The sequence below is a fragment of the Leucoraja erinacea genome, chromosome 21, assembly GCF_028641065.1.
Source record: "Leucoraja erinacea ecotype New England chromosome 21, Leri_hhj_1, whole genome shotgun sequence".
NCBI lineage: Eukaryota > Metazoa > Chordata > Chondrichthyes > Rajiformes > Rajidae > Leucoraja > Leucoraja erinaceus.
Window position 1 is genome coordinate 31,761,795 of NC_073397.1, and position 14,528 is coordinate 31,776,322.

The 14,528-nt window shown below is 39.8% G+C and overlaps 1 protein-coding gene across 1 annotated transcript in view; it reads left to right on the forward strand.

Annotated features, from left to right (window-relative positions):
• jph2 (junctophilin 2) overlaps positions 1-9,465 on the forward strand; it is an 81,073-nt gene extending 71,608 nt beyond the window's left edge. Inside the window, exons 5-6 of the mRNA XM_055652534.1 lie at positions 633-725; positions 822-9,465. Of these exons, the coding sequence (XP_055508509.1) occupies positions 633-713 (81 nt within the window). The 3' untranslated portion in view covers positions 714-725; positions 822-9,465. The remainder of the gene's footprint in view (positions 1-632; positions 726-821) is intronic.
• The last annotated feature ends 5,063 nt before the right edge of the window (positions 9,466-14,528 follow it).

Genomic DNA, 14,528 nt, shown 5'->3' on the forward strand with positions numbered 1-14,528 from the left:
TGTCCAATACATCGGTGAGGCCGCATTTTTAGAGTATTTTGGGCTATGGTTATATGGTTTTGGGCACCATATTATAGGAAAGATGTTGTCAAGTTGGAAAGGGGGCAGAGAAGATTTACAAGGATGTTGCCAGACCTCGATAGCCTGAGCAACGGGGAGAGCTGAGACTCTATTCCTTGGAGTGCAGGAGGATATGGGGTGATGTTATAGAGGTGTAGAAAATCATTAGAGGAACAGATTGGGTAGACACACAGAGTCTCTTGACCAGAGTAAGGGAATCGAGAACCAGAGGACATAAGTTTAAGGTGAGGGGGGAAAGATTTAATAAGAATCTGAGGGGTAACCTTTTCACGCAAAGGGTGGTACGTGTATGGAACGGGGGAGGTAGTTGAGGTGGGTACTATCACAATGTTTAAGAAACAGTCGGGTACATGGATAGGACAAGTTTAGAGGGCTGTGGGCCAAACGGAGATAGGTGGGCCTAGTGTAAAGTGGACATGTTGGCTGGTGTGTGGCAAGTTGGGCCAAAGGGCCTCTTTCCACACTGTAAGACTGTACTGCTCCATAACGTTTTAATCTCAGACCTCTGACCTAAAGAGCAGGATAATGACATTTTCTTTTATTTATTTCAGGGACCTAATACCGTTATGATTGCCATGGTCATTTTGTTGAATATTGGCCTTGCCATCTTGTTTGTGCATTTCCTCACATGATTTGTTTCTGAGGTAAGCACATTTTACCAGTACCAAGCAGCTACAAGATTGATAATTTGTTGAAGATTTTGAACAAAGCCATACTGATGTTATGTTCATTCTTTGCAGTCATCGCAGAAGCCTGTGTACTCCGTCTCGTTGAGAAGAAGGAAGGTGATTTTTGGAAAATTGTACCTCCTGCAAGACTTGACACTCAGGCACTGCAGAAACTGATTACAATGGCCCTTCTTAAAGGAATCCAGATCTGTTTTTCATCACCAGTTTGTGCCCTACAGTTTTGCAAATGAGATACATTGGGAGACATACATCTGAGCGGAATGTATTTGTAGAAACTAACAGCTGCCTTACCTTTTGCCTGTGTTTATATTATACAGTACTAGCTGCCAAGGATTGTGCTCGAGAGCTTGAATTATTCTATTGTACAAATGGATTTGGGGACTCGGGTTGGGGAGGGTGGATTGGGATGGGGAGGGAAGAAAAGAGAGAATAACTGATTCTTATGGTTCTATTTCATTAAAAAAAAAGAGTTAGTTCAGGGAGATCTTGCAAATGTATTTTTGTAGCTTGACTTTTTTGGTTAAAATAAGTAAAGCAAAATGATTTTGGATATTAATATACTTATTTAACAAACTTAACTGAAAGATTTAGGGCTATGTTTTCCTCTGTTCACTATTTCGGGTTTTAAAAAAAGAAAAGTAAATTGGTTTCCCTAGTTTAAACTCTTTTACTACTAGAAAAAAAGACCTTCAGTTGACAATACTCCCTTTAGAGATCGGCTTTTGAAAAAGGATACAAGGATGCCGTGCACTGCATTCACAGGGCTTTTTATATGTTAAGGGAAATGTTGGTCTACTGTGAATTTTTAATTATTTTTTCTCACTATATTACCATTCTAATCAGATGAGTAAGAGAACAGTGATTCATGTTAGCTGCATGTTTTAACAGCGAGTTGTTTTTAAAAAAGAAATCACAATTTTAAACTAATTATACAGTCCTGCCAAACACAGCATGCAATTTTTGAATAACACTATAATAAACTAAGGAGAATGCACAGATTTGCTCTTTAACATCATTATGCTTTTGGATTTAAGTTGATTTAAAAACTTATGGCGACCAAAACTATTTTGCAACAAACTTAACACTTCACATTTTGAATGCCACGTTAGTTAGAAATGGTGTACCTTTTGTTTGTAGTCATATATTTTTGAGAATTATTTTTGGCACTTTGAGAAGTTGTATATCTTTTAAGTTACAAATCACAAATTTGAAAAAATGGCCTCACAGTATTTCTGCCAGTATATTCGAAGTGGGAAAAATCAGATTGAGCCAGAAATTTCACAATACTCGCTAATTAATTGCTTGCGGAATAGTACTTTTCTTATTTTGTGCCAAGACATAAAATGTTACTAGCTGTTCAGCTTCCTTTTCTCTGCATGTGTGCACTTTGTAGAATGAGCATAGATGGCAAAATGTGACAAGGTATATATGCTTTTGTGTGGATATACATTCAGGTCTGTTTTTTGCTTTGTAAGATTTATATATAAAAGTATAAAATTACCTCAGAGACGCATGCTTCTTCAAGATATTTGGTATTTTCAGGTCTTACTATATAATATAAATAATTTCACCAGCCATGCTGATCGTCTATCTTCCAGATATTTATTCATTTCTATATAAATGTTATTAAATACTGTCTTGTTGGGTATTTCTACATGGGAAAAAATTGTGGAATGTGCTCATGTAAATCAGAATGTATTTATAATTTGCGGCTTATAATGGTTAAGAAAAAATTCTTCAGAAGTTGAATATCCAAGGCATTCTTGTGAGACTGTTTTCTGTCACTGCCGTATGATGTAATTTTTAATTGAAGTGAAATGAGTTAATTGATCCGAGGCATTTATAGTTTTGATATTACAAACCTAGAAAAGATTAGTGCCTTACTGATATTTCCTAACGTCAAATATTTAAGACAGTAAACTTTCATTTAAAATAGCCATTTTAAAACATCAGTCTATTTTGAATGAAATACATTAAAATCTTATGACATTTGTTCTAGATCAGCTGTTCTTATGACAACTTGTACTATCCAGAAAAGGTTACATTATAATGATCTCCAAGAACTTTGCATTCTCCAACGATAAAGTAGTAAGGGTGATTTGAAATTCTGCGGCTATTGAAATTGGAAACTGTTTGCCAATCTCAACCCATCCCTTCAGTTTCTCCATTCCCCCTCTCCACCACACTCCACATTTTTTTTGTTTCTTACCTTGCATTGACTCTGATTTCAAGCACTAAAATTGAAACAGAGTCATTGTTATAATGGCCTTGAGGAACTTGGCATACTCCATAGCTCTGCTTTGTCCGGTTCTTTCTAGAATGTTTATTTTGACAAGTTGATGCAGATAGGATGATTTGAAATTCTGTTGCTGTTGAGATAGGACATTGTGCCATAATCATCTGTGTCATAATTGAGGAATTTTAAATTAGATGGGACTAATATTAACTAACTGGACCTTCCATTAATGAGGCGATAATAAGTGCATTATTTTACAGACCATTGATTTGTTTACTACAGTTTTTTTAAATGGCCTTTTGTCACCAAAGCAACTCTCGGTTCCTGGTGATGAACCTTTATTATACAAATCAGGATTTAATTATATGTTAGGTATCCAATTGCAGTTTTAAGAACCTTGTGGCTGAATCATTCATTGTCTACAGTTCAATCATTAGTCTCCTTAATTTACGACTGTGTAAGGTGATCACTGACAATGGCAGCTGCTCTAGTTTATTCCAAGTTAATTCCATATGTTATTTGTGCCTGGTGGAATAATAGTACTGTTCACTGGTGATATTGTCTTGGACTTCTCACCTCTCCACCCCACCCCCATCACACCACCCAAGAGCAGCTGCTTTGTTTCTTGGTGTCAAATATGCCTCTGCCCCACCTCCTCCTCCCACAGCAAGAAGATGGTCAAGGTGTGTAGAGGCGGTTGTATTCTGCTGGACAATTTAAATCGTTTTCTTGTCCAGAAGTAGTCATTCACTTCTTGCAAAGATTTTACTCAACTTGTACCTGTATTTTAACACTAACCTTTTAAAAAAAAACTCTGACAATTGATTTTCCACACCAACCAAAGTTGAAAATTACTTTTGTAATTGTTGTGTAGCTCTTTGCCAAACTATCCTATAAATGTTTCAATGACTGACAGTAGTATAGCACTTTTCTAAGCATTGAATCTAAATTTGAATTTTTTTTAATTTCCATTTTAACAAATAGTATATTTTGGAGAAAAGAATAATTATTTTAAATGGAAGATAGACACACAATGCTGGAGTAACTCAGCGGGACAGGCAGCATCTCTGGAGAGAAGGCATTGGTGACATTTCGGGTCGAGACCCTTCAGACTGAAGGAAAGGGGAAACAAGTAGATGTAGAGAGATATAGAACAAATGAATGAAAGATATGCAAAAAAGTAACAATGATAAAGGAAACAGGCTATTGTTAGCCGTTTGCTAGGTGAGAACGAAAAGCTGGCGTGACTTGGGTGGGGTAGGGATGGAGAGAGGGAATGCATGGGTTATTTGAAGTTCTTTGAAGTTTTCAATGGTCAGTTTCGTCCTTTGTGCTGAATTATATGAACAGGCAAAGACCTGAAAACATTTTTTTATTAACTTTTTTTTTTGGAGATATAGGTGTGGATGCACAATTAAATGGTTCTGATTGGATGCACACATTATTTGGCAGGTTAGGCATCTTGTTCTGATTTTGAACTGGTAAGGGAATTTATGAGATAGTGGACCATATTCATTAGCTGGTCTCCTGAGACCTGCCTGTGGAAAATGGGTCGTAATATTTATGTTAAGCAAGTTACTGAAAATGTGAGCTGATAGCAGTAGAATGTGCAAAACCAAGCTCCCAGGGCCAGAATGAAAAGGACAAGTAACCATGTCCTTAAATCCATTTGATGGGTTGCGAAGTGAACATTTCCTGCAGATTGAAAAGGAAATGCACGTGAGAATGACCAGGTTTGGAATGAAAAAAATGTATACAGGGAAAGCAAGATTTAATTCCAAGCGAGATAAGCAATTAAAGAAATGAAGCATTTTCCATTTTTGAAATCTCCAATTTAAATGCTGAGTGAAGGAGATTTTATATTTGACATTTTAGTGCCAAGAAGCAGACTGGCAGTTATTGCACATATCAAATTAGTAAATTGATTAAAGTATAGGATTGAAGTGTATGCGATTTAATTTTCTGTGGCAAGTTTAATTGTTATCTATTGTGGATATACAGGAACTACATGCCGATTTATTTCAGTGGTTCATGAGGCTGCAATGATGCAGAGAGCTAATGCATCAAAATGGAAACCTATTACAGATAATAAAATCAATTACTTATTGTATGATTTTATGCCCATTTAATTAATTCAGCCTGATTAGGACCGAATGTGAATTGGGTGCATTGATATAAAATAAGATGAAACTTCAATCCTGAAGATAGACACGAAAAGCTGGAGTAGCTCAGCGGGTTAATCAGCATCTCTGGAGAAAAGGAATTAGGTGACTGTTCGGGTCGAGACCTTTCTCGCAGTCTGAAGAAGGGTCTCGATCCGAAACATCTCCTCTTTCTTTTCTCCAAAGATGCTGTGTGGCCCGCTGATTTATGCCAGCTTTTTGTGTCTATCTTCAGTTTAAACCAGCAGCTGCAGTTCCTACCTACGCTGAACTTTAATTCTGATATACTGGATCTATTCTAATCAATATTTGTTACATTGCAAAAATAACGAAGCACAGTGTGATGAGAGAATCCATTCAAAAGTAGTTAAATCATACCATTGCCAAAATGACTTCATAGAATGTCACACATGCAGTCAGTACTGGTGATACTGGTTATTGTGCTACTGTTATGTACATTTCAATGTTTCATCAATCGCATGATCCTTGAAATTCCAATTACTTGATATTTAATAGTTTACTAGATTGGTGCCGAGGACTGAAAAGGATTTAAAATTTGCTTTTGGAGGAGCATGTTAAGCACACACACAAACTCATGCACGTATCCTTAATGTGATGAATGATTATGTTAAAGTGGAACTGTCCAACCCTGCCTGAAATGTAATGTTTACAGTAGAATGCAACAGCGGTTAAGATGCTTTTATAATACAAAGGCATGATTGAAATTAAATCTTGCTTCCACTTAGTTACTATTACAGTATATGAATAAAAACTGTATTTTGGTTCACATTCCACTGATACCCAAAATCGACATCAGCTTTAATTGTGTTTTTCAGCCCATTTTCTCCTCTCCTAGGTTTTTTTTAAATCACTTCTGCAAGAACCAGGAACAGCTGTCTATGTAACAGAATATCAGTCTTCTGTGAGGATTAAGAAATAGAAGCAGGTCCTTGTGCTGCCTAGATCAAGGCTGATCATATTTCTCAAAGCTGCTTTTCTGCACCATTCAGGCCCATTGATTCCCATAATAGCATCAATCTATCAGTCTCCATCTTGAATATACCCAGCATCTAGACTTTACTAGCCCTCTTGGGTAGAGAATTTCTAACTGTGTGGAGAAGTATCTTCACATCGTAGTCCTGAAGGGACCCGACACAAAACATCACGTATCTGTTTTCGAGAGATGCTGCCTGACCCACTGTGTTCCTCCAGCACTTTGTCTTTTTAATGTAAACCAGCACCTGCAGTTCCTTGTATCTCTCATATTTTGGGACTGATCTCCAGCTTGGGCAACATCACCCCTGTATTAAGGCCATAACAATTCTGTGTATCTTTCAATGAGGTCATCTCTCATTCTTATGTACAACTGGTTTATCTCTTTCTCAGATAAATTTCCCATATCAGGAATCAATCTATTGAACCTTTGTTGCACTCCCTCTATTGCAAGCATATCCTTCCTTTGATGAGAAATCCAACCTGTATATAATATTTTGGATATAATTTCACCAATATTTGCATATAAGACATCTCCACTGTTGTAGCCAAATCCTCTTGCAGTATGGACCCAACATATTGCTCGCCTCAATAATTGTTTGCTGCACCTGTGTACAAAGACCTTCGAACACGTTTCAATCTCTTGCCATTCAAAAATACTCTTACTTTTCTCTTACAAACTCGATTAGTAATTCTGTCATGTCTTTGTCCTTTCATTTAGACTCCCTACATCCCTCCTTTGTCCCTTCTCTCAACACACATTTTCACCCCATTTTATACCATCAGCAAACCTTTAAAATAGTGAAAGAATATCTGTGGCCACTATGACAATTCTTGCACCATTAAGCAATCCTTAATCCACACAAGTATATTATGCCCAATTCTCTGCTTTAATGTATAATTACCTCTTGTGGCACAATCTGTTTAAGTCCATATGAAAACTGTTTTCTCCCTTATCTATTCTACAAGTTATAATCTCAAACTTCAAATAAATGAATCAAGCATAATTTTCATCCCCCATAAATCCACAATAGATCTGGTAATCTTAATAATATCCCAATGCCGTGTTTAAAACAAAAATAGGATTTTAGTTGATACTTGTTTTATCTGAAATGGTTGTTTGTCCAACCTGTGTTATCGGTTTCCTCATGGATCACAACTGGACTTTTCCTTTTGTATTTCAAAGTACCTGTCTAGCTCCAAGAAGACCTTATACTTGGCACAAGGTTGGCCACATAGTCTACAGGACTCGTGCTGGATTCTGCAGAGGACGGTGTTAGTCATCCTGTCTCCATCACTGTGATGTTCATACGGGGGCGGGGGGTGGTGAAGGCAGATACAATATTGGCATTTAGGAGGCCTTTAGATAGGCATATGGATATAGAGGGATATGGCTCATGTGCTGTCATAGGAGAATAGTTTATCTTGACTCATTTGGTGCAGAATGTGGGCCAAAAAGCCTGTTAATGTGCTTTATTTTGCTATGCTCTATGTCAGTGGTTCTTAACCTTTTTGGCATACGTATGTCATATGTACCTTTGTTAGGTTCCTAAAGATGGGCTCAACAAATGAATGTGTTATTTATGACCACCCAGGAAAGCCCCAAATGACCCCCATGGGGACCCGACCCCCAGGTTAAGAACCACTGTTCTATGTAAATTATGCTAAGAATCGGAACCCATGGGATAGATTTTGTTTTGAATTAATAGAAATTTTGAACCAATTTTTCCTTGGCAAAATTGAACCTCAGATGTACCAAAAATCTAAGTGCTAACCCGTCGGATTGGATTGAAAGCTATACGCTTATCGTTAATGTTTGTAAGCTTTGAAGAAAACCCAATGAACTGTGATTTTTACACCATTTACATTACATTTTGTAGGATCTAGTAAGAAGTGATAGAGAGTTTTATAACTGAATTTTCCATTAAATCTTAAACTAAATTCTACCAAATGCAATCAGTCTGAGAAACCAGTCATTGACAACGTTTCTCTTATAAAGAACTGAAGCTGGTGATTAGCAGTTAATTTCTAATTTATGGTAACACCACACTTCAAACACATTGACAAAGTAACAAATGTACAGTAAGTATTTACATTTTGAATTTGTATTTCCCTCTTCCATCATATTGCATTCCTAAACTTTCCTGCAAGTGAAAAAATTGCCTCCAAGTTCCAAGATAATGTCTATAGTATCAGCACAAGTCACTGTAAAAGTAAAACCATGTTAGTTTACTTTATGGAGATATTAATGTTTTCTTATTTCTTAATCATACAGATTTTGCTTTTCACATCTGCAATTAAATAAATATTTTTAATTTCTTGGCTCTTTGTGCTTTTCATTGTTTTCCAGATCAAGGTTAATCTTGGGTATTGGGAGTTCTAATATTACCCCAAGAACCCATGAGGGTTTCAAAACTATTCATATATTGATGTCCATTGGCAAATACAAGCATACCCTTCCCCTTTCTTATCTTCACAAGCACTTTGTCAGAATACTCAAAAATATTGGCTGCATTCACTGCCAGTTAGATAACGTCAGTAAAACTGCACCAAAGCCATATCAATAATAAATGTGGGCATTTAAGACACAATAATACTGTATGAAAAGGTGACCCGAGGTCTGGTGAAAGTTTGGAGCAACATTTTAAACAGAAAGGTGGGGGTTTAGCAAATGACTTCTAAATAAAGACTCATACAGACAAAAACTGTCAACAATTGTGATTTTGATTAGATTGGAAAATTGAATACAGAATTCTTAAGTGGGAATCCTCAGAAGTCAAATATATCTGACCAGTTTGTTTCATTCATCACTGCATAAATATCCTGGATTTCCTTTGCACCCAAGGCTACAATGGTACAATACAGCAGGTATCCTACCTCAATGAACATAAACAGAGAAATAGGGAATCAATGTGACCATGATGCTATGTGTAGGAAGGAACTGCAGATGCTGATTTAACCCAAGATAGTCACAAAATGATGGAGTAACTCAGCGGGACAGGCAGCATCTCTGGATAGAAGGAATTGGTGGTGTTTCGGGTTGTGACCTTCAGACGGTCTTCAGTCTGAAGAAGTCTTGACCTGAAACATCACCCATTCCATCTATCCAGAGATGCTGCCCGTTCCACTGAGTTACTCCATTTTGTGTGTATGTCCCTGATGCTGTCACCCGTACATTCTGTTAAACATGTTATAAGTTTGGCACAGTGGTGCAGCAGGAAAGAGCTGCTGCTTCACAGCTGCTATGACTGGTTGCTGCTTGTACAGAGTTTGCACCTTTTCCAATGTAACCATTAGGCCCCCCTCGCTCCCCAGTATTCCAGTTTCCCCCTCCATCCTAAAGATTGGCTGTGTTGGTACTCGTTGGATTGCTAAGTGGGAATATGAATGAAAGGGGAGTGGATGAGCTTGGAGTGAGAATAGGTCAGGTTACAGGGAAGCCAAGTTTTGACAAAATTACTCTGATGAGACCCAGCTTGGACTTGATGGATCAAATGGTCTCCAGTGCAGTAATACGTCAGCAGAGCATTTAAATTTATATTGAGTTTACAATCTTTCTTGCATTGAGTGCTGTTCCGAAGCTGCAATTCTACTTTGTACACATTTTTGGTTAGTGTAGTTGTTCACTGGGCACATGGAAACAGTTTTAGTTTAGTTTAGATACAGTGTTGAAAGTGGCCATTTGACCCACTGCCCATACCGGCAATCGCCCATACACTAGTTCTACCCTACACACTTACGACAATTTACAATAGCCAATTAACCTACAAACCTGCACGTCTTTGGAGTGTGGGAGAAAACCGGAGCACCCGCAGAAAACCCACACGGTCATAAGGAGAACGTACAAATTCCGTACAGACAGCACCCGCAGTCAGGATTGAATCTAGGTTTCTGACGCTGCATCACTGTGCCAGCCTCAAGGTCTTACAATGTCCTTTACCAGAGGGTGAACAAAATTAATTCCGTAGGGAAAAGCTGCTTTTAGTGATAACACTGATGACAAGCAGACTGGATGATTGCTCCAGTAAGCCCACAACCAACCAACCAACCATTATTTTCCTCCAAGGTCCCTGTAGAAGTGTTTAGGCAAGGACACTAAAATCATTTGAATTGAAATTATGGATTTAGTCGACAGCTCAGTTAAGCTGCACATTTACACAAAGCCTTATCGAAGTCAAGCTTGATGAATGCGCCACTAGAATGCCAGAGTTCTTATTTATGCAATCTGAGAAATACAGGCCCTTCGGCCCAACCTGCCCATGCCAACCAAGCTGCACCATCTACAGTAGTCCCACCTGCCTGTGTTTGGCACATATCCTTCTAAACTGTTTTAGTCCATGTACCTGTCCAAATGTTTTTTGTTTTTTTTTTAAATGTTATTGTATCTGCCACAACTACCCCCTCTGGCAGTTCATTCCATAGATCCACCACCCTCAGTAAGAAAAAGTTGCCCCTCAGATTCCAATTAAATCTTTCCCCTTTCACCTAGTTTTTGATTCCTCTCCACTGGGTGAAAGACTCTGTGCACCTGCTGGCATAATGGGACCCTGAAAGTGTAGAATGAGATGATGAAACAGAGTGGTGGGGTGATTCAACGAGTCGGTATCTCTGGAGAACATGGATTGGTGACGTTTAGAGCAAGGACCTTTCTTCAGACTAAATCCATTATTTAAATTTCAATTCAATTTCAATTAATGTGATTTTAGTGACCTTGCCATCACTTCCACTGGGACTGTGGAGTAAGTGCCAACCTGTTACGTCACCAATCCATGCTCTCCAGAGATGCTTTACCCGAGTTACCCCAGCACTTTTATTGGCAAACCAGTATCTGCAGTTCTTTGTTTCTACAAATTGAAACATCACTGAAGTTTGCTTGAAAGGCACATCTTCAATATCTGACACTGCACAATACAGGGGTGAGTAAGAGAGGTATGTACTACCAGAGTAACAGGTGCAAGCACAGAGGTAGGAGAGGAGCATATACAATGTGCACAAAAACAGTCGTCTGGAAGCATATTGATGGAAGGAAAACTCAATCATAGGCTGGCCATAGATCACACCAATTGTACACCCAACATTTTTGTTAAGTTCACTGGAATGCCTGCCTCCCAGAAGAGCAAACCTAGAGTCGATAGTGTTTTGTTGTCATATGTCCCTAATGGAACAATGAAATTCTTACTTGCAGCAGCACAACAGAAATGCATTTCAAGTACTTTGTAATACCCATAATAAACGGGGGGTAAATATACATATATATACACGCAGCCAAATAAGCAAACAATAATAGTGCAAAGTCAAAAATAATGCCAAGACTATATAGTTCTGAGCTTATTTAGTTGAGTGTTCAAGGGCCTGATGGTTGTAGCGAAGAAGCTGTTCCTGAACATGGACATTACAGTTTTCAGGCTCCTGTACCTTCCCGATGGCAGGAGGGACATAAGTGGTGCCAGGGTGGTGGGGGTCTCGGATGATGCTGGCTGCCGTATTTGAGGCTGCGACTCTTGTCGATCCATTGGATGGTGGGGATGTCAGCACCACAAGTCCACCTCCGAATTGTACATCATTGAACTGTGATACGTTTCTCTACAGAAATGGACACCCTGACCAGGTTGTCTGCTAACACCACTAGTTCAATGAAGCTGGTTTCGTTGACCATGTGTTGACACAGAGGACTCCGAAGGAAAATCAGGGTTGGTCTGTGGTTAACTGGAGATCCTTCTTCCCTGTGGCTATCAAGCTTTACAAATCCACCCCCTTCTGTGTGGTGTTTAATGAGACTGACTCCCCTCACCCCCCCCCGCCCATCCCCAATCTTTGAACATCCCTCAACCCTTTACCCACATCATTTTAATTTCATTTTTCATGTATTTTGTGTTTTTATGACTGTTGGCAGATCAATTTCCCTCCTGGGATCAATAAAGTTCTATCATACAGTATCGAGCCACCCTGCCTCGAGCCCAAAGTTGAAACGGTGAGCTGCTCTTACACAAAGAACCACAAGAGGTCAGGCAAGCACCTGCTGCCATCTGTCAAGAGAGTTGTCCGTGGAAATCTAAACACTTGGGAAATGGGAAAGGGGCAATCCCAAAATAACCAATGATATTAGTAAATGCCAGCATTAAATAGCAGACGGTAGCTGGAAGGTAGGGTTGCCAACGTTCTCACTCCCAAATAAGGGACAAAAGGTCAAAATAAAGGTCAAAATTCCCGACGGCAATTCATTGACCGACTCGGCCGTGGCTGGGTGAATGAGCAGTTGGCCCGGGTGCTGCACTCCACACAAAGGCCAGCTGAGGAGTTTTGGCCCGGGCGCCGGACTTTGCGCGGTCCAGGCCAAAACTCCCCAGCTGGACCGCCGGCTGGGCTTTGTGTTCTGCTGCACGCAAAGTCCGGCGTCCCATCCAACTCATGAACCGATGATCGGCCATGAGAAGGAGGGGTGGTGGTGGTGGTGGTGGTGGTGTCGGCAGTAAGCGAAGGTCCAAAGGTAGGACAGTTGGCCAGGCTGCTGACTGACGGGGCCACGGGCGAGGCGCTGCTGCTGCACTCCATGGGCTGCACTACGTCGGGACGGGTGAGGCGGGGCCGGACGCGGCGCTCCGACCCAACAGTCTGCTCAACCCGAGTAGTAGCGGTCAAATACGGGACAAGGGCGGTCCCGTATAGGGACAAGCCAATTTTGCCCAATTTACCGGATGTCCCGGCTAATATGGGACAGTTGGCAACCCTACTCGCTCAGGTTCAACAGTTGGCCGCAAACGGCAACAGAATTAACAGGATCATCAGGAGGGCCGACTCCATCCTGGGAGTGGAGTTGGATTCATGGGAGGTGGTCTTGGTGGGGAGGATGCTCCTCAAACTGCATTGCGTCTCGGACGATACAGCTCATCCCCTCCATGACACACCTGGTCAGCAACACCTTCAGTAACACACTGGCCCCACCAAGATGCAGCACACCGACTCCTCCCCCCTCCCCAATCTTTGCACACCCCAACCCTAACCTACCACTTGTCACTTTAATCTCATGTTTCATGCATCTTGTTGTGTTTTATGACCATTGACAGAACAATGTCTCTACTGTGATAAATATAACTCTATCATATCGTATTGAATTTACCCATTTGCATGTATCTATTTGATATCAGATAGTTTTGACTTGAGGCCACAGGGACTTCCTTTTAAATGTCAAACCGGTCAATGGATAAGTAACACGGTATTTTTAAACCCACAGCTACTATGCGCATGCACTATCAAACCAAAGTTCTAGACATTCCTGCTCAGGCAATAGATCGAAGAGTGTGCAGGAAGGGACTGCAGATGCTGGTTTACACCGAAGATAGACACAAAATGCAGGGGTAATACAGTAAATGCAGGACAGGCAGCATCTCTGGAGAGAAGGAATAGGTTAGGTTTTGGGTCGAAACCCTTCTTTGGAAGAAGGGTCTCGACCCGAAACATCACCCATTCTTTCTCTCCAGACATGCTGCCTGTCCTGCTGAGTTACTCCAGCATTTTGTGTGTATAATAATAGACCTCTGTATCTCTCTTTTCACACTAGTCCGCTACTTTTAGAACGATACAACACACAATGGAACTTTATTTATCTCAGGAGGGAAATTGGTCTGCCAACAGTCGTAAAACACTAACGTACATTTATGTAGTAAATGACATTGTTAATAGTCTTAAGATCCAAACCATATCTGTGCAGTTCACCCAAAGGAAAACAAAGTTTTACTTTTATATACTTCATCGTTGAAAGAATTCCAACTGCAGATGCTGGTTTATGCCAAAGATAGAAACAAAGTGCTGGAGGAACTCAGGTCAAGATTCAATGTTCAAGGTCTTTCATTGTCCCATGTACCATTCTCCCTGCGATCATGTGGGTTTCCTCCCCCTATATTCCCAAAGATGTGCGTTTTTTTTAGGTTAATTAGCCTTTGGAAATTGCCCCGTATATAGCAAACGGATGCAAAAATTGGATAGCATGGAACTAGCGTGAATGGGTGATGGATGGTCAGGGTAGTCTCAGTGGGCCAAATGGCCTGTTTCCATGCTGTATCTCTAAACTAAGCATCCGATCTCTGGCTATTTCCTGCACAAAATATTTTGTATAAATACAAATTATTGTAAATGTTCTCAAGGAACATGGAGAAGTCGCCTCACTACTTATATCCCTTAAACTATTGATGAATGACAATTATTTAATAGCCTAACAGAAAACAGCTGGTGATCTTATAATTCCCCCACTAAATTCCAACAACAAAATATTTAGTGAATGATTTGAACACCATTTTCCAGATATTAGGTGACGAGACTTAGAATAATAAAAGTAACATCAAAATATCTTTAGAACCTCCAATAAATTTC